The sequence below is a fragment of the Tyto alba genome, unplaced genomic scaffold (assembly GCF_018691265.1).
Source record: "Tyto alba isolate M040663 unplaced genomic scaffold, T.alba_DEE_v4.0 Super-Scaffold_1, whole genome shotgun sequence".
NCBI classification, from domain to species: Eukaryota; Metazoa; Chordata; class Aves; order Strigiformes; family Tytonidae; genus Tyto; species Tyto alba.
Genome location: NW_024881261.1, coordinates 6,837,886 through 6,859,102, shown reverse-complemented (window position 1 = coordinate 6,859,102; position 21,217 = coordinate 6,837,886). Strand labels below are relative to the sequence as shown.

Here is a 21,217-nt window from a genome sequence, read left to right as displayed (position 1 = left end):
AATTGCAGTTTCATATTAGGGTTAGTCTTTTCACCTGCTTTAAAAATTAAAAATCATATTTGGTATATAAACACACACAGAATATACTTCTGATTGAATTTCAAGAGCATATCCAGGATTAAATGTTTTTAAGCACTTCTAATAATGTAGTCTATAAGAGGAGCAGACACTTCTAAAGCAATGTTAAAAGTTGTCTTTCATAACTGAGTCAACAGATCATTTTTGTAATAAATTAAAGCAAGTGTTCTCAATTAGAAGAGCTAGTGGCTGTTGGTATTGTACAAAAAAAAAAAAAAAAAAAAAAAAAAAAGCATTCTAGTATCCAAAGGGGTAGGGGTGGGGAGGGTCTGTTTGGTTTTGTTTCTCTTTCCAGGGAGATCTTTAACATTGTTTGATGAAGCTAGTTTCATTTTGAGATTGTTACTGAAGATAAAGGCTTCTGTGTTCTATGGCTGCTTGGATTCTTCGTACATAATGTCTTAGTAATGTCACAGTGCTGCTGTATCTAGATCAAACCACTGTTTTGATTGTTTTTTTGGCTTTGTTTTTTTTTTTTTTTTTAATAAATTCCTTAATTTAAATACATGAAAACGATGTTTTGCTTTAATGAAGCATGTGATCGAACTGAGCTTCCTCAAGTCCTTGGGATCTTGAAGATGATTACAGTAAGAGTGGGATGCAGCCCATATTTTGCTAGATACCTCTGTAGCTTCATATGTTTTAATATTACCATCTTTTGTATTTTGTGTCCCATCACTTCTTCACAGAGATTGATGGAACTGAGGTTGTATCTCACTTTGTGGAGGTTCAGATTCTCATCTGAAGGCCAGCTGTGCTTCCCCTGAGAGGTCCTTCCTCTGCCTTCCATCCTCACATCCCCACCCTTCCTTTGCACTGCAAACTGTCAGCCAACACAACTCTTTATGACCTTAAAAATAAGTTAAAGGAAAGGATGACAAAAATCACTAGTAGGGACACAGGCTTCAGAAGGCAAACTATTTTTTTAAGCTGAGCACAGTCTGATTTATGAGGCCCTACAGACGACTTTGCCTAAGCTCCAGTTGGGCAGAGAGAAAGTGTTTAGAGAAGGAAAACAACAACAGCAACCAAGTGTGCTCTTCAGTATTCTGTACAGAGAGATCTAAAACAAAGATAAAGAGTAGCTGCAAAATCACCAGGAGGAAAGTGGGGCAGTACTTTTTCTTTAAGTTGAGAAAGAAGAAATTTTCAAAGAGGCATAAAGAATATATTTGTGCTACTGCTAATGGCAAACAGTGTTTGCATCAAGTTTTGTGAAAGAACATTGTGAAAACCGATTATCTGTATGAGAGCAGCAGCTACATCCAATAGCTAAACTCAGTAAAAACTAAGGTAATAGTCTACATAAATTCAGGCTGTGCATATTATCACTTTCCAAACAAGCCCAAGCCGTTTTTCACAAGATTTTAACAATCTGAGAGGATGTGAGATGAAATTTTATTCCTTCTCTAACAGTTCTTGGTGGTTTTGTTCTCTCTGTAACTTGATGTCCTTTCTGTATGGCAACATCTAGATATGTTCCCTCTTGGGAGATGTAATCTTCCTTAGACTTTTCCACTATGTCTGGCATGAGATGTGCAGCTTCTCAGAGGAAAGTCATTACACTGTTTTGAAGGAAATCTAATTAAAAAAAAAAAAATGTCAACTTTTTTAATCCCTTAGGGTGCTTTACAGATCAAAAATACCATAAATGGGCCTGACTGTGCAATTCCAGGTCTATGGGGTGCTCGTAGGGGAGGAGACAATACAAGTTTCTGCCAAGTCAGTCTAATCCGTTGGGTTTTGTAATTCTATTTCAAATTCGGTATACAGCAAAAGTAAAAAATAAAATTAAAATAGGGCCTATTCAAAATTGGTGCTCTGACCTGTCCTGAGTGGAGAAGAGTTACTGCTGCAGAGGCTGAGCAGCTTGAATAGACCATTTACAGTCGCTTGGGTAAATATTATCTGATTTTCTGTTTTATTTAACTACAATTTATCACTTCTGATTTTTTTCTTAATTCAAGGAAAGTTTGCTCCTCTGCTGTCAGCAAATGTCAGTAGCACCCTAACAGAGCAAGGCTTCATGTACCTCTGTTAGCTTATATGGCAGAGGTCTGCAGAGAGGCTCAGGATGCTCCAGACCTGCTGATCTGGGGTCATTATGGTGTGATAATGATTAAAATATCAGGAGCAGGAAAGCAGGCAGTTTGACTTTTTAAAATAGCTTGTAGGTAGAAAGTGACTTGCAAAACTAAACTTCAAAAGCATGCATTCAAGGGTGCAAAGCCACATGCTTAAGAAAAGAAACCATTAAGGTTGTCTGTGTTCCATTAATATTGTTCCCTTGTCCTTATGCACTGTTATTATTATGCCCTCACATAATAGTATGTTATTATTATGCATTCACTCCTAGAGGAGAAACTAACCTCTGGCAGATTTACAATGAAAACCAGATGCATCCCCTCTATGGCATCTGCTAATACATTATGTGTTTCAGACTTTCATTTAAATCTAAAAAAATATTTTCCTTCAGGGAAAAATCTCACGTAATTGGCTGCTCCCCTCCATTTGCAGCAGTAAGGCAACTGTGAATTCTGAAAAATTAATTTAGCCTAAGTATATAAAGCTTTCTCCCACACACAAAGGTCTGAAAGCTCTCAGTATCCCATCTCAGTTGCCTTAGATCCTATTGATCCCAGAACTGAGGAAAGGATGTGGAATGAGTCTTAGCTGTTTTCCTTCCCTTTGGGGGGAAAACTCTTGGTTGTTTCCTGAGAAGATTGGCATGAGGGATGTGAGAGATTCCTTAATGTGCCCTCTCCTCTCCACATATATTCACTCATACACTCTGAAAGACAGAAATGCAAGGCCCAAGAGCTAAGGAAGCAGTGCAGTAGAACAAATATTTCTGCCAACAGGTAAGTATTGGGAAGAGGAAAAGTATGAACTGCAGAAGTGACAGGACAGACCTTGTGGCAAGTTTCACCAGGGCTGAAGAAATGGGAGGAACAAGGAGGGAAAAGTGACAGAGAGACGCCAGCACTGGAAGGGATGAAGTCTAGCCAGGGGCATGGCTTACTTGTTAACTCACATGAAAACAAGTCTGAAGGGAAAGAGAGAAACATCAACTCAAACCAACACTGTAATGAGGAATTTATTGCTGGTGCTACCACAGGCAGTAGGAGTTCTTTCTGGAAGCTTGAGCCCTGCTTTTGGTCTGATATTCAGTCAGTGTACTGTGGAACTAAACATTGACATTTCACATAATAAAATGATTCATCTGCAACTGATTGTATACTTAGATGACCATGAGAAACACTAAAATACAATAAACAATTTGAAGTTCAGATTACATTAGGAATTTGCTATGTTGTTCTCATATTTACAGTAGGAAAGCGGGAAGGAGCCTTCTTTCACACAATTCCATCATTCTAACTGAAATCTAGCATTTTTTCCTCTTTGCCTTTCTAGTGCTTTTAAGTCAAAGGTTTGTGAATCTGCCAATGAAACCATAATGGCCAATCACATTTGAAAGTAAAACCTACGTCTGTGTTTGCTTCTTCATGTATCAAACACAAAGATCCACCTGGTGATTACATGTGGCAACAAGAGAAAATCAGTCATTTCTTATCAACTATTTGCATCTGTTGAAAACATCACCATAAATGAGTTGGGCCAAAGTGATGAGGCTTAAAACAAGCAAAGTACCTAGGCAGAATACAACAGTCTTTCTCCAGATTAGCTAATACAAACTGCACGGTAGGAAACCAAGCTGGTCCTCTGACACTAATCACCTTTTTTTAAGGCAATTTAAGAATTCAAATAATTGCATGTATTTAGAGCACTGCTCACTGTATATAATAAGTAACAACTGCGTTTCAATTATACTGATTTTTTGAGAAAAATAAATGAAAATAAATATATGCAATGTTAATCAAGAACACAAAATGAGAGACTGTTTTCTCCCACAAACAAGCACATTTCTGTGTCAGAGTGGACTGACATACATAAACTACGTAAGTCAGAATGGTGCTGAACAGGAACAATTCTTCCTGGTTTTCAGGACCGCATGAAAAGTTGTCACCAGCTCCAGTATCATTTTTCTTGCACAAATGCTTCTAGGGGAGCAGCAATGTGCATTGTCAAAATGTCCAAGGAGTCACCCTTGTAGAGGTCCAGGACGTCCTGGGTTTCCTCTTGATCGTTACACTCGATCGCTTTTTTGTTGTCTTGATGTGCTGAGCTGCAGGGCTCTCCGCCCTCCTTGCCATGCCCAAGCATTACCACAGCACTGCAACTGCTTCTGCGCCGAGATGCTCTGCGGGTGAGGAAGGGGTTCTGGTTCTTATCAGCAAACCCATTTGTCTTCCTATTAGACCTCTTACTTCCATAGTTCCTGAGCTCCATTAGCCTCTCATTGAAATACTCTTGCAATGGTTTATCATGGAAGCCACTGCTGGTTGTTGGGTGGCCTTTCAAGTAGCCTCTTGAAGAGCCCTCCAGACAATGGACTAAAGAAGCTCTGTTGGGAAAATTATTCAACTGCGATGAGGAACTCTTTCCTCTTTCCAAATCCTGGAAAAGTCGGTTGAAGGCTGGAGTTTCTGAATAATTCCTTGATAACTATTTAAAATAGGGGGAGAAGGAGAAGCAGGATTGGGGACAGAAGGGAAAAGGAAATCTGTATTAAAATATGCTGTCTCAAGCAGCAAAAGGATCTTAAGTATATGTCTCCATACAGTAAACAGCTGTTGGGGAAGGGTTTAGGTTCTTAATCCAAATCCACTGAAGAGTTTGATACCAATCCCTCTCTGGAAGAGAAGCCCATTGGGCTGAGGTTAAACAATGCTCAGCATATGTACTTCCCACTGACCTTCATGTACTGCTACAATTCCATGTAGCCTCTCTGAAAATCTAATTTTCTGAAAGAATCTCTCACCTGCCTATATTAACAGAACTCCAGGTTTATCATTTTCAAAGCTCATTTGCCTGTAGCTGCTGCTGTTTCCCATGGTAAAACCAGATCCCATTTGTAAGAAATGTTGTTCCTTTTTTCCCCTTTCCTTACTCCCAGGTAACACTGCTCTGAATTGCAGTGTATTGCACTTTTCACAAAAAATAAATTTCTACATCTTAAAACTATGAAGTTGGGTTTATTATTATTGTTGTTGTTGTTATATTATTATTATTGTTATTATTATTATTATTATTACCATCATCATTATCATTATTATAATTATTATTATTATTACCCCAAAGCATATCGTAGCTGTGCATGGAGCTTTCTCTTCCTTTCTCATCATAGGATGCCTAGTTCTTTGCTAACCAATCAATTTAATACCTGAGTTACTTGAATAGTCAAACAAAGGCCATGGACCCCACGGACACCAGTGGGTGTCTTTATGTTGATTTCAGGGGAACACCCGTGCTGCGAGTCCTTTTATTGTCTATGAAAGAAGTCAATGAGTGCCAAACAAGTTTGCTAGAAATTCACCATGCAAAAGATTGCCCTTCCATGTCCAGAGTTAAGTGTCTCCTGGGTTTTGAAAGTTACTGCTCTGTCATTTCAACCTTTCTCACAGCTATTCCAAGACACCCCAGTCTGTCTCAGGCGACCAGGAGCAACAGTTGGTTTCTGTACACCAAGTTAGACTGGACCGTGGGGTTTTTTTCTGAGAAACTTCAGCAGTTGAAGGAAGAAATGTTTTATATTATATTACTGTTTCAAATCAATAAAAAGAAATACTATACTGTATGTAGATGACAGCCACAGCAGGATCATGGAACATTTTGCAATCATTTATTATGCCTGACAATGCCTTTGGTATAAGAAAAAGCCATCATTCATGCCCTTTTTGACAATTGCTAATTATGTCTAGATACTTGCTAAGGGTCCAGCCACAAATCTGGTTTCAGAGCCCAGAAATGTCTCAGTAGGGCACTCCATCATCAGCATTTGGCATGTTGCCTAGTGGTAGTGAATGAAAAACATTGAGCGCAAATGAGAAATAGGGGGTTGAACATGCCATGTAAACTGAAAAGTAATCAAGTTTTTGATCTCTCACTGTTCCATCACACTTCACTCTGGAAGGGACTCAAAAAATCTAATGACCCTGCCTAGAGTGGTTGTACTTTTGGAATAAGTTAGGTAATTGAAGAACACTAAAACCTGACTAAAAAATAGTCTCTCCCTCCTACCTCAAACCCTAAAAAATGGTTTGAAAATTAGTAATCAACTTTAAAATTAATAAACAACTTAATAATGTGTCAAAAATAAGTCTTTCAAGTTAAGCTTTTCTACAGCAAAACACAGCCCGAAATTTACCATCATATCAAATATCAGCTTAGGAGGAAGTAAGGGAATTACAGAAGAATAGGTAGTAGTTATCACACATTGCAAAGAATGTTTTTGCATACAAACCTTAATGTCCTGAAAGCCTGGATATTCTGGGATGATGGGCAAGGTGCACATGGTAATACTGTTTGACCGCCTTTGTTTCATTGTCCTATGAGAGCAACTGTAGTTCCTGGAGAGATTGGCTTGTCCCAGCTCAGATGGATTTTCAGCAAAACGGAGTGGTTTACAGTCTTTTATATAGCAAGTTCTCAGGCACATCACTGAGGCGGGTCCCTCCATTTCAGCACGATTCAGAAGAGTTTGGAAGAAATCTGTATTCCGGAATAACTCTCTCTTCTAGTTTTCCTCTAATGCATAACCTCCTACCAGTGAGCCCCTTGACAATCTGTAATCTTGAGTGCCAGCAGACAGTCTAACAGCTCTGAACAGTACGGCTCTTGCTAAACTGGATTCTTAGAGATCATAGGCAGGTGATGCCTTCACTGAGGTCTGGAACCCTCAACAATTAATGCCACTTTTATCCCCTGAAAGCTCTTCACAGAAGGTCGGTAAATCCAAACCATGAACGCAAAGGACTCAGATGAGGGGGGAATTTGCAGGGATTACAAAGAATCATCCCGTCATCTCAGACAGCCTAATGTGACTGCTGACGCAGCAGCAATTAGAGAAGATCAACAGCCCCCACGCAGGAGGTGTCACTCATCTTACATCAGAGCTGGCAGATCACTGCCCTTCTGACTAGGGATCCCTGACAGCAAAACATTAAGAACTGTGGCTCAGCAAGGCAAAAGGTGAGTAAGTCAATACAATTAACCAACAGGTCAAGAAAGACAGTGTAGAAAGCTGTATTTTAAAAATCCTTTCCAAGAAATCCTACACCGTTAGGCTTCCTCATTGTGGTTGGAGATGGGCTACAGCCCTGGAGATGCGGGGAGATCCAAACTGCTTTGCTGTTTGTGTAGCCTTGTCTGGAGAGGGACACACTGCCTTCAGACAGCCCGGCACCCGTGCAGATTTGGCAAGAGGCCACGGTAAGAGCAAGACTCATTTCAGCCAAAGTTGTGAAAAAGTTCACAGTAGGAAGCAATAGCTGCCCTGAACAAATATCATAGAAAAAGGGCAGGCAGGGAAACAGCTCCATGGTTTTGCTGTGAAGATACGTTATTGGTATCATCTGCTAGAAACAAATCGATGTATGTCATTGCAAGAGTTGGCACATCATGAACTTCGGCAGCACAGGGCTCCTTCTTGTCTGCAGTGACAGCAGCCCTCTCCTGCCTTTTGGTGGGTGGCACCTCCATCCCCTGCCCCGCCGTGGCCAGTTTGGGTGTGGAGCATTGGCACTGAGGGATGAGCTGTCTCTTCTCCCTCACATGCCATGGGGTAATTACTGTGCTCACTGGTGCTTGTGGAAGGTAGACAGAGGGGATTTACAGTCCCCTCAGCCTCCAGGGTTTCTAGCTTATCCAAGCTATCCATAAATATTTACATGCTCTGAATACGTGCATGCAAATATTTGTGGATGTCCTGGATGAGCTAGAAATCCATATCCATCCAGGATATCCATAAATATTTGTGTGCACATATTCAGAGCACTGACTGTGCGCTGTAAAGAGCTTTGGATCTTATCCATGAGACCATCAGCTGGATTTGGGTTAGTGCTTTAGACTCTCTGGCAGATGGCAGCTTGGCAGGCTCAGGGCAGAGCCCTCAACAGCAACACCCTCCCGGCTGCTGGACAAAAGCAGGTCAGGCGTAAGGAAAAACCTCACGTAAACAGTTAAATCCAGCCCTTCACAATCCAAATGCAAAGGTGCAACACCACTTTTTACCAGCTCTGGCTCTGGCATTTTTTTATTTGAGGGTAAAACGATTCTCAGGCAGATAGCAAAATTCTCAGTATGAGTGACCATTTCAGCTGCACCCACACCCGTGTATCACGGGTCTGGGTCTGTGTCCACAGCTCTGCATGAGCCACACACAAACTCAAATATGAGGCTGATGGTAACAATTTGCATGTAGAGCTGTCACGATGCTCACAAAATAATAGAACTATGAGTCATCCCTGATGCAGCTCTGATTATTTGCATTGTTGTTGTATACATAATGGGACTTTAATGCGTAAGTAGAATGTGGCCTTGCCAGGAGTACCTGAGAAAATTAATAAAGCATTAACAAGGCTTCTTGGCACCAAATCTCCCCCTAAAAGACTTTCCTGGTCCCGTTTAGCAGAAAAATAAATAAATAAATATATTTTTTTAATACTTCTCCTTCCCAGATCTTTCAGATATTCTCTGAGCCACAGTTGTTTTGAGAATAAGTTCCAGGCTAACCTGGACAAATAAGCCACTGTGGATAGGCAGGAGGTGGGTCTTGCCAGTGAGTCTTCAGGCCAAGTCACTACCTCCTGGTCTAAATTGCTTCAGCCACGCAGAGACGAACAGCATGCAATGCAACTGGTGGCAGAATATCCCTTACCCTGCAAAAGGGGAATAAAAAACAGCAACAGCAGGAGTCAAACTAATATCATCGGTGACAGAGAGCTCTATTATTTCACAGATCAGGGTACTCATGGTCCTGCCCACAGTTGTCATCTGATTCAGAGAAATAAGGACTGTGCAAAATAGCTGCCATTGACACAGTTGCTTTAGGAGATGTGGTCTGTTGTAAGTGTAGAGGCTTTGCAGGGGACCTGCAGATGTACCATTATTGTCGACATGGTAGAGTTCCCTCTTTCCATTTAAACTTGCAGACTGAAAACCTCTTATTATCAAAATCCATTCCCTCTTCTCTCCTGAAAGCATTTGCCTGGTTGAAGTGAGACACCAGCAGCTTTTAATCTGTAATTGCTCATTGTGCTTAATGAATATGCGAATGCTACATACAATGTGTGACTTGCATGGAGCTTTAAAAAAAAGTCCCACGTTCCTGTTTTAATGGGAGGTTCCGATTCTGCTCCTGCAGTCTAAAATCGGAGCTCATGGAGTCTGCTCTTTTATAATCCTGTGTTTCTTCTTGTACTGTATCATTACTGCATGCAGTGGGGCCAAGGTAATTCTCTCTTCAGCAAAGCTCTCTATCCTGTTTAACATGACAATTTACATTATTCTTTGATCTGGTGGTGAAACGAAACATGACTTTCAGCAGTGTGTAGGCTTCATTAGTTACTCGCCTTATATCCTAACCTTTGGACCCCATTAAAAAGAAATTTTTTTTTTTTTTTAATGGAGAGTCACATTATTATACCATTCCTCATGTCAGATAAGCCAGCACTATTTACCGCAGTTTGCATGAACAGGTTGTGGCCATGAATCTCAGTTCTTCTGCCTTGGGATTAAATCACTCAAAAGAAAAATCATGCAAGGAACTATTTAAATTTCTATAAGCCCTACTACTTCTAACCATTTGCATTTTCCCTGCTATCCCTTCAACGAATAAGAACTGGTCTATTTTTATATCCAACCTTTAAGTATCATAAGTAAGGTGAATGATTAATGACATGCCCAATTAATCATAAATTGCAAAACAGAAATGTTTTATTATTCAAAGTACCACTGAATTACATAGATAATAATAAAAGTTCAGATCCAAAACTGGATGTGGGGTCCAAAGACAAATCCCTTCCTTACAGCTATTGAGCCCTCCAGTACTAAGTGATGTAAAGCCTTTAAATTCTAACGTGTTTTTGTTAAACTGTGAAAAGTTCAGGTTTGTAACACTTAAGAACAGAGACGGGGAAGGTAGTCCCAAATCCTCAGTAAACCAGAGCCAGGTGGGATTGCAGGGGAGCCAAGCAGTGCTGGGGCTCCCGTGGCGACCTCGGGGCCTGAAGCAAAGCCAGGAGGTGGGAAAGGCGAGAGGTGAGCACACCAACTCCATCACCTGCTGACCAAGGAGACAAACTGGCTTTACTAGGAACTATGGGAGCAAAATGGGTCATGAAAAGAGAAGCAATGAGCTGTTCCTTGCCCAGAGATGAGTGGTTGGGGGTGGGAGCAGAAGTAGAATTGCAGAAGGTTGAGTAAAAATTTTTGGCTTCTGAGGTTACTAGGTTCTTCATTTAGAAAAGGCTTTGGTCTAGCCTGAAGAAGAAGCTTGGGCTGTATCACTGCCTCTGCACCCAGACTGCCCCAAACCTGGATGGTATGACTTTGTGTCTATTGCAAGTGCCTCCCCTCTGCTTGCAAAGCAAAGTTGTGTGTGTGGGGGGGGTGTGCGTGTGTGTGAATCTACACACCATTTTACTTGGCAACCAAAACCCTGATCTTGCTCACACTCTTTTGACCTCAGACCAGATTTCATGAATCTATTTTCCTTTCTTAGATGGCTAATACTCTTAAAAGAAGAAACAGATGGCACCTGTTTGCAGATGCCAAATGCTTGACTCACGTGGCATGTTTACTATTGGATTTTCACCAGAGGCTCCTGGCCCAGATAGCAAGATTTTTGTCATAATCACCAGCTTTAAACCTGAAGCAAACATTCATGGACTAGGTCAAGCCACAGTTACATTTATATCTCTCAGTGCTTCTGATTCTTTTTTTAAATTGACTGTAGATTGGAGAACAGGAAAGGGATTAGGGATGCTTAGACTTCAGGAAGTAGCGTATTAGAAGTGGACGTTAAATAAGAGATGGAAAAAGAATAAAAAATGTAACTCCTGCACTCCCAGGAGGGGAAGTGCAATCTAAGAGAAGATCTACAAGAGAAGATCCACATTTCTCAGTATGTGTGAAGTTGACTTGGGAGCAGTGCTATGGGTGTTTGTGATGAATGCTCAAGTTTATACTCTGCTATCCTTCTGCACAAACTTTCCCATGTGAGCAGGCAGATGCGACCCTTTGTGTCACAGAATAAAGCAGCTGTGAAGCTGTGAGGTTTGCCACCGTGTTTCCCAGAACAAGGCTGTCGGGGCTTTTCTTTCTTTGTTTCTTTTCCTGGTTTTGAATACTGGTTTCCAAGCTTCCTGGCTGGGTGACTGCAAGCACAGGGAAGGCACTGATGCCTCTGGGACAGCTGTGCTCAACATGGGATATCCTTGTCTCTGCTTGCAGCTGGGATGTGTCAAGAACAAACTCACCTGAACCAGTTGATCCTGGTGGCAGTTTTGTAGCACAACTACAACATTGCACATCTTTAAGAAAAGCGCTCTAAAAGGTAGAAAAGCAGCCTCCTCCCTCTATGAGGGATTAATTCTGGAAACTAAAGGTGGACACTTAATGCCAGTGCTGACACTGCCAGGTGTTTCAGCATTAAGCTAATGTGCTTATTCCACAAGCCTGAAGTGCCTCATCTACCCACCTTCATCCATGGCAACTTTTAAAGCACAAGGTGGCATTAGCAAATCTACACCTGAGTAAAATCCAGGGTAGGGGGAAAATAGAGCAAAAGTCATATTAAAAGTCATAAACAAGGTGACTGCTTGTCACAGATAGAGATCTCATCTGATCTGCTCCACCAGATACATTCATTTTATCTGTGTTCAGTACCTGAACTGCATTGAGCTACAAACTGTGCACGGATTAACGATGCTGAAGCACAGTGTCAGTAAGGGACCTTCCCACTCATTTGGGTACCTCTACAGGCTCAGAACGCTGTACTTCTGTCCTTCTGCCCTCATCAGGTGTTGCTTCTTGGGAACAAACTGAGCTTCAAAAGCACGAGAGCAATGAAGAGTCTACAGGTTTATCAGCTGCACCAAGTGATATCAGCAATACAAAGCCAAAGGAGGTACACCTCCTGGGATCCCTGCAGCTTCAGTTGTGGTAATTTTTCCCCTTTTGGGGAAGTACATAATAACCCCCAAAACACAGGTGATTTCTTGTCTCACCTGCTCACAGATGTTCTGATTCCCTGTCTGCTCTTTCCCTCGGTAGTATTTACTTGATTTTTCCTAACACTTGCATGATGCACTTGGTAACAAGTCTAGATAAGAACACATCCCCTTCCTTCCTCCCATCAGCTCTGTTCCCACTGACTTCTCCATCTTCCCCCTATTTCCTCTCTCCTCACACAGACAAACCGACCTCCCCACCTTGTTTTCTGCTGCTCTCACAACCACTCCACCTAGTACATCTTTGCCACAGTTGGCCAAGACATCTGTAGAAATGGTGGCAAAGAAGTTGACAGCACATGAGCTCAGCTTTAACTCTCCACCTCAGCATGACTGTCTGTGGAAATTGCTTGTAGGAAGAGAAAAGCAAAGAGAGGTAAGTATTGACGCATAAGTCACATCAGTGATAACAGGTTGATATTCTAGCAAGTGATGCCCTTTGCTCCCATGCAGTGAGTGCCTGGTATTCTGATCATCTGCACTTTCTGGAAATAGCTCTGTTTGGAACACTATCTCTTTTCAGATAGCGGCTAATATAGAGCAATATCCAATATCAGGGCAGTATTTTCAAGTCAATGAAAAGCCCATCCACGATGTCAACTTTTGCCAGTGCAACTAAAAATATCACCAGCAGAGAATGAGAGTCAAGAGCATGATTAGAAAGCCCAGGTTGCTTTCCCTAGGACTACTCTGTTGGTGGCCAGAAGATATGTCATTGCTGGGACAATGTTGCTGCAACTGCTTCCTGCTGGAGAAGGAAGGTATGGGTTATGGCAGCTTTCTCTGTTCATGGGTAGGAGGGCAGTTTCCGAGAAGATCCTCAAGACTGTTATCTCTTTGTTTCCCAGAAAACCCTAAGCCCTCCAGATAATTTTTTATGGAAAGTGGAAGATCCCCTGTGCTAAATCATCTGGGAGAGAAGGAGTGATAAAAAGGTAGTTTGAAGTTAACAAAGGCAGCTCCTCAAATCCGTGTGGATTCTGTTCTGTTTAAGACCTGTGAGACTGTATGGATAATACCTGAACACAGGCAAAATCCTCCAGAAATACCCTGTCTCAGTGTGCTGCTTCCCTTGCAGCCGTCCCCTGTGCTGCTAAGTCACCTTGCCTTGTCTCTTGCGACCTCAGCTGGCATGTGGGATCCTTCTACCAGCTACAAGCCTTGAAACGGGGGCATGGGGAAAGTGGGGTTTCCTACAACAAGCAGGAAGCGGAGCTCGGGCATGCCTGAGCTATATCCCCTTCCTCTCACAAGCAGCCTCTGTGGACCCTCTACTGCTCAGGCCATCCAGAGGTGAAGCTCTGCCTGCAACTCACAGGGCTAAAAGGGCTTTCGGGCATCATCTCCTGCCAGCCAGCACCAAGCAAGGCATTCCCCTGTGGCTGACAAGTGGTGCTCTGAGCAACCTTGTGCAGTGCAGGCACCCCACTTGGTGTTTACACATTGGGGGAAAACGGTCCAGATCCAACAGCCCAGGAGGGGCAGGGCTCCTACAGCTCCGTGCCCTCAGGTCCAGCCAGGAGCAAGGCTCGGTGTGTGCTCCCAGCGGGCAGGCATCCACAGCACACACATACACATCATAGGTATACATACATAAAAATACATAAATAGCTGGCCATACAGGTCCCCAGACGTCACGGTCTCTCTGGCAGTGGCCGGGAGTCCCCTTGTTCACCCACGAGCCAGCTTCTCCCGTGGGCTCACCCCTGGGGACACACACACCGCCCCGGCTCAAAGGCAACTTCACCCACTTTCCAGCTTGATCGGCACTAGAACTCACTCGCCCACTCACGCTGGCTCCAGGGACTGGCTCCACAGACACACGGGCTCCCGGGACCCCCTGGTCCCACCCTGGTTGCTGGCACTTGCGCCCACCCCACTCTGTTATCACCAGTTGCCACCACCACAGACACACAGGGCCTCCAGCCAGCGCTGACTGGGCACAGGGCACGGCCAGACCGACACAGGCTGTGGACAGCGTACCAACAAGAAAACAATTTAGCTGAAACCAGCCCTTTTTGTCCCCTTATCCCTCTATTTTCCCACACTTGTTCCTCTCCAAAATAACACCGCCTCCATTTCCCTGCCTTTGGTTCCTCCCCTAAAGCAATTCCCCTCAGTCCAAAAGGTGTTCTGGCATTGCCTCATCCCGATGGATTTAACGCCTGGACAATGGGGCTGACGGCTCTCCCGGGACAAGGTGTCCCTGTCCCCGGAGCCCCCACCCGCCTCTCCGCCCCCCCTGCTCCTCTGGGCTTGCGGAGATGGACCTTCCTCGTGCTGGTGGCTCCTGGCAGGGGTAGGGTATGATGTGGACAGCCCCCCCCCCTCCCCACACACACACACACACAGAGCCCCCCCCGGGTGTGCAACGAAAAGTCACCGGCCCTCCCGCCTGAAACTCCACCTCAGACTGTCCGAGAACAGCGCACAGCCAGCTCCAAGCGCAAAGTACACACCTCTAAAAAAAAAAAAAAAAAAAAAAAAACCCAAAAAAAACCAAACAAACAAGACAAAAAACAACAACAACAAAACAAAACAACAAAAAAAAAAAAAAAAAAAAAAAACCAAAAACTCAAGCCGGCCGCTGCCTGCTGGCTGGGAGCCGCCGGCCCCGCCCGCGGCACCAGGGCGCCCCCTGCCGGCCGCGCCGGGGCGGGGAGGCGGGGGGGTCCCCGGGGCAGGGGGGTTGGGGGCGGGGAGGGGGGGGGTGTCGGTTTGGTGGTTCGGTTCGGTTTGTTCGGGCTCCGGCCCTCAGAGCAAAGCGGAGCTGAGGCTCCAGAGACCCCCCAGAGTCACCCCGGCTGGGCGCGGAGCGGGGCGTGTCACAGGCAGGCGGTGGCAGGACAGTAAAAGTGATGGGGGGGCGCTTTTATTTTTTTTTTTTTTTTTTTTTTTTGCATTTTTTTCCCATTGATTATCACTCAGCGTCCTGCCATGATCCCGGCGTTCTCTTACGACCGAGTTTTCCAAGATGTTAATAAGGTGGCTGTACAGCAGATCCGACCGTCTGTCCTGCAGCAGGGCAAGGAGAGCATTTGGCAAAATCCCGCCCTGGCTCCAGCTGCAATTTTACGTACTGTTTAAGCCTCTGAAAATCCCAGCATTAACGTAATGGTGGGGGTTGTACCTCTGGCTTCTGTCAATTCAAATAGGCGTCTAAGACAGGTCCCTGAAATGCAAAGCTGTTAATGGTGTTAATTTAATGGAAGCTGCAGCAGATGCAAAAGCTGTCACCTGATTAGATCACTTTTAAATTAGTGCTGTTATCTGTAGAAATAAATGGGATTACAGCCTTGGTGGAACGTGCATGTGGAAAGCATACCTAGCAGATTTAGCCGTGGCAGTGCCAACCCACGGCGTGTCCCAGCTGCCATGAATGTTTTGCTGCACAGTATAGACAAATGTACTTTTGCCACAGCTCCATCTATATCAGTGCAGCTACAACAGGAATAGACTGAAACCTTAGTTACTAGTCTCACTGACAAAAAAAAATAAAACAAAAACAAAAAAATACCCACAGGCAAAATCTTCTCTTTTTTTAAAGCAACTCTTTTCTCAGGGCAACAGTCACTTCACCAGCCCCAAGTGCCTGCCCCATCCTCATGGCCGCAATTCCCGAGGAGCTCACCAGCACAAGCAATGATTCACACGCTTTCTGCAAAGCCTCCCACATTGCTGAAGCTCTGACCAGTATCTTCCACTCCGTAAGACAGTGTGCCTCTTGTGCTGTGATGGGAAGCTGGAGGTCGACCAGAGTCCCGTCTAACAGTGCCTCTATTTGAGAGGAGCAGGCTCAGACAGCCGCTCCGCTGGGTACCCTCCCTCTTCCACAGGGATTTTTCCCAGGGATGACTGAGGTTCAGCACTGCCCAGTTTGAACCAAATGTATTTGATGAGCTAAGGGAGCTGGACAAGCAAGTATAGTATGTGGGGGCATCCTTTTAAATTTGAGGGTGTGATGTGACCTACCTGTTTTTAACTGAGCTTTAACTTCTTATTGATCTCTGAAGAAGGACCATTTTGTAAAAACAAGTTTTCTATACAGGTTCTATGTATTGCAAAATAGAAAACAAATTGTCATGCCCTGGTAAAGGGTATTGTAAGTTTCTCCTACGTGCCCCTGTTCATGCTCCAGGTTGCCATGTGCCTGTTCTGCAAGCCTGGGGACAGCTAATAAAATCCCCACTGCTGGCTACGGCAGAGGTGCATGAATGCACCCAGAACCGTGTGATACATCTAAGTATTGGGAAAAAAAACAAAACAAAACAAAACATAATCATGGAACACATTCTGGTACAGGTTACATGTTCTAACAAGCTAACATACTTTTCAATGGAAAACAGTTGATGCTCACGTTACTGTGAGCCATGATTTTCCTTTTTTTGAGAAGCTCAGTAACAATTACTTCTTTTCCCCATCACTGCCTTTTTTTCCTGTGATGAGAATTGGTGATTTTTATAGGGTGTTTAGGAGGGCTTGTGTTCCATCCGTCCTCCAGAGGTACAACCACCCCTATCCACTGTATTTATAAGCTTTGAAGGAGAATATGAAGGAGGGGTGCGGCGGGGTGGGAGGGTGGAAGTAATAATCCTGGTGTGGATTATGCCTACACAGAATTGGAGAGGTGAAGGAGCAGTGCGAAGACCACAAAGAATGAAGAGGGTGGGTGTGCAGACTGCACATCCTCTTGGAAGTGGATGCTTCGTCCTGCTGTAGCCCAGATGCTCATAAGTCTCCCAACCTGGTGAAGCAAGATGTGCCTTGAAGCAAAGTGCTGCTTAATATGAGGTTGCTGCCACATAGGTAAAATTAAATTTGACAGGACATACCCGCGTTGTGCTTTTGGAGGCCTTAGTTCCCAGCTGAATTCATCCATAGGCAAATTAAGAAATGACAGTGAGGTGAAGAATGACTTTCACAGTGTAGCTACAGCTAGCCTGCTCTAACAGTCTTGGTCCCACCAGTCATTTCATGTGGGAGCAAAACTGAAACTAGGCTGAAGGCAGACTAATGTCCTTTTTCTTCATTTGTGTCACTCTGGATACTGCTTTGGCTATCTCTATTTCATTTAGCACACCATGAAGGCCTTTAGGTATATAGAATGGTTCCACCCACCCTTTTCCTATCCATTTTTTGAGCTTTGCTGGGACACCGGTTATGTACACAAGGACAGCTGAACCTTAACACCATAACCTTGAACACATGCTGCTCTGGGTAGCACTCACTGTGCAGCTTTCCCTTTCCATCTAACCCCACCCCATCTTGCTGGGGGTCTGGCTGGGGGTCAGTTGCATCAGTGGGCATCCTTCTTTGAAAAGGCTGAGCCCTGAAATAATTCCTTGCTTCCAAGTTCTGTTTTTCTAGCTTGTAGCCTCTCTTCTGAAGTGGGGGGAAAATGAAAGAATAAGAAAAAAAGACTGATTCAGGTTTTGGCAGCTCTCCTCTCACAGAAGAACATTCCACACTTGCACATGAAAGGGATTTTTTAGCAAACCAGAGCAAGGAGTCAAAATAATAAACATAAACAATTACCAAAAAATTGCCACACTCAGTAGTTTTTCTGACTGCTGCTAGTGGCTTAGTGAGAGGTTGGTTCATTGCCTAATCTTGAGCTCAGAAAAAGACAGTTCATCTTTAAGTTTACAGTGTTATTGGCCCAACTACAGAGGATAAGATTTCCCTTAAGTTTTTGCCCAAGGCCTAATGATGACTCCAAAAATAACAAGTCGCCTTGAGGTTGGAAATTTTGGTTCAGAGAGATTTTGTTCATGTTCCGTAAATGATACACAAATATTCATCCAAGTGGATGGAAAATGCTTAAAAGCTAGTAGTGAACGAGACCAATCCCGAGATGGAAATAATTTACTTAATTCTTTGCAGCACTGCTGTCACTTCCAGCCATCTGTTAACTGGGACGCTGCTGATAATCTATTAAGCAGCTTGGGAGATGAAACCTTCCGAAAGCAGAGATCACAAAGAGTTCAGTTATTTCTCTGCAGCAGAAAAGGAAGTGGGTGGGGAAAAGGGATGAAAGGATGAAACATACAGCTCGTCCTCTTCTGGCTTCAGGATGAAAGCTTTGCTCTAAAAAACTCCTGGTAACTTCATACTTCCTTAACAAGAAATGGTGTCAAAGATGTGGAGTAAGCAGCAGTCAGAGGTGTTCTGTGAGCCCGATTATCTTCATTACATGTAGCTTGTAATTTTAATCCAAGAGTTCTTCTCTAGGCCTGTGGATTTGCAAGTAGCCTGGTGGGGACGTTGAGAATCCTAGTTTTTAACAGTGGCTAACAGAACAGTGCAAGAAAAGCAACAGAAATGGATTTCCTGGTCATTTAGGGAGCAACTTGCTCCTGCAGGAAACACCAAAACTCTGCCCCCGTGATTTGGTCATGTACCGAGGTACTTGGTCTCAGTGGTGTCCGTAGCAGTGTTGCCTTTTGTCCTTCAATTTTGGGGGTTTCATACCACTTGGTATCTGCAGACTAGAAGAGGGGCATCAAGCTTGTCCTGTACACTCTTTGCTGTCAGGTCTGTCTCCACAGCATTTCAGGTATGCAAAGAGGACATTTTTATGTTGTGCGTACTGAAAACGTGAAGGAATGTCTAAACCTAGTATTCACACCATGGAAAAATTGTGAAGTCGGTAAATACAAAACAGGAACTGAGAAAAATTTGCTAGGCTATTCCTCTGGACTGTAGCTTGAAAAAGAACTTGAAAGGCTTTAACTTACCTTCACTTCAGTATCTTTTCTGTAGCACTGGGAGAGCTTTAGTCCTGCAAATGTTAGCATAACTTGTTCAAACATTTCAAGTTCCCATCTCATCATATTAATGACATGGAAAACCACTTGAAGTTTATCTAATCAAATGCTCACAAGCTGTCCTATCCCACGGGCAGCTGAGATAGGCCTGATGAAAACGGAAACCACATTTGTTAATGCTGATACAAGTTTAGCTCTGCTCCTGCCCGCTGACCTGCACACTGGCACGTAGTTCTGTTGAAGCCCCATTGACCCCCACAGTTTCCCTGGGGCTGAGGGGCCCGGCCAGGTAGAACAGCTCGCAGACAAACCTGGGGGTCCTTCAGGAAAACACACACTGAGGGGTTGCTGCAGCCATGGTCCAGTAAGGAAACAAACAGCCAGGCACTGCTGGAAATGTGTATGGCAAAGAAAAGAAGGAGCCCCTGCGCGTATCTCACGCGGTGTCAGGACATCCTGCTGACGGCAGCTTCAGTGTTTGCCTGAGACACAGAACAGGGGGTGACGCTCCCCCGACCCACGCAGTACTGCTTTTCCCAGCCAACCCTTTTTCCTGGTGTGCACATTTGTGTGCCAAGTGAAACAAGCCTCCCAGGAAGACAAACAGGGGAATACAGACAGGCGGTATTTCTGACTTCAGGTACGTTACCGCTGGAAAAGCTAAAGCAGTAGAACAGGATGGTAGAAACGAGCGTGTAACAGCATCTGTTCCCCCGGCTGGGGCTGCCCCACTCAGCATGCTGGTCACTGCTTCCTTTAGGAAATGTCCCGTCTTTGAGCGATTCAAATGAGCACAAGCCCAAGGCAGGAACAGTAGTGGGGGAAGGGATAACTGCTGGCCCTTTTCTGCAGTTTTGTAGCATGAAGTATGCCCAGGAAGCTGAGAGCATTCTCTTCTCTAAAATGCCAGCTTTCAAACCAATTTTAATCGTTTTTCTTATACAGAACAATCCCATCAAGTTTTGATCAAAGCAACACCAAGTGCCTCTAACGAAAAACAGAGCCATTTTAGTATTTTAGTGTAGTATTTTAACTTAACTGCAGTTATTGCCTATGGAAAGGTCACCAAGTCCACCACATTTGAAGAAACAAGCAGCTGTGACCTTCCTGTATTTGCAGCCTTACTCGAAGATCAATATCCCTACAAGTTATTCTGCCAAGAACCAGGAGAGGGTGCTGTTAAATTTGGCTAGCACTTCATCCGCCCGGAGAGCAACCACATTCTGTAAAATGCTTTTCCCTGCTTCTTCACCCACCATCTTAAGCCCTTTAGTTATCGGGTGCTTTTTAACTCCCGACTGAAATGGATTCGCCACACTGATCAGCCAAGATAATAGGAGTGATGAAAAGCATCTTGCACTTAATTATAGTAAAGGTTCTGAATCAGAGCTATCAGAAGTTATGCAGCGGCTGCTGAGCGCTCACAGGGCAGCAAAGTTACACTGATCTTTTGGATAAAGGGTGTAAAAGCAGCTTGCTTTTAACTGTGGCTCTGCCATCACAGCCCTTGAAGCCCTCAGCCATTAGCTGTGGTGGATTTGAAAGAAGAGGGACAGCCTTTGAGATGGGGAAATGAACAGCCACGTCAACAATCCTTCTTGTGCATCGGGGCAGACATTTGGCAAAACTGGGTAACTGTAAGACTTGCTGCTCTGTTTTAGGATGAGAAAAAGTTATAAGCAAACAATTTATAAAAGGGGGAATATATCGCTTTTCAGTTTTGAACCACAGTCATAGAATCATTTAGGATCTCCCTCTGCATCATAGACCTAACTGGTTTTTAACCCAAGTTAATGCAAATGCTATCCACCCATCTTATATATATTAAAATATAAGCACGTTCTGAATTGTTATCCAAACCTGAATGTTCAATCCTTTTTTGTCTCTCCCGATGGCTTTTCAAACCCTCCTTCTCCACGTCAATGGGTCAGCAACTTGAAGCAAGAGCGAGGGAAGAAATGTAATGGGAAGAAAGAAATGAGAGGAGGTGAAGAAGGTACAAAAACATCTTCTGCTGTTGAAGTGACTTTCTGAAATTTGTTCAGACAGCGACTCGCTCAGAAGTGAAACTCACTGTGTCATCCCATCTTCCTACCTTCCAAGAGAAAAACACACTATGACAGAAAGTAAGCAACTGTGTTAACAGGGACTGAAAGCAGAAAATGGGATAACTATGGGATAGGAAGTGATCTTGGCCCAAACTCTGTTCAAAACATAACACAACCGTCAGCACACGGA

General features: G+C 43.9%; 1 protein-coding gene across 1 annotated transcript; it reads right to left on the bottom strand.

The window, feature by feature from the left end:
- Positions 1-3,055: 3,055 nt before the first annotated feature.
- LOC116960640 lies at positions 3,056-7,110 on the bottom strand. Its single transcript, XM_032988562.2, has 2 exons — positions 6,443-7,110; positions 3,056-4,644 (listed from the first exon to the last, which is right to left on the bottom strand). Exons 1-2 carry the CDS (start codon positions 6,656-6,658, stop codon positions 4,117-4,119), a joined length of 744 nt encoding a protein of 247 aa, XP_032844453.1. The 5' UTR covers positions 6,659-7,110; the 3' UTR covers positions 3,056-4,116.
- Between the last annotated feature and the right edge of the window lie 14,107 nt (positions 7,111-21,217).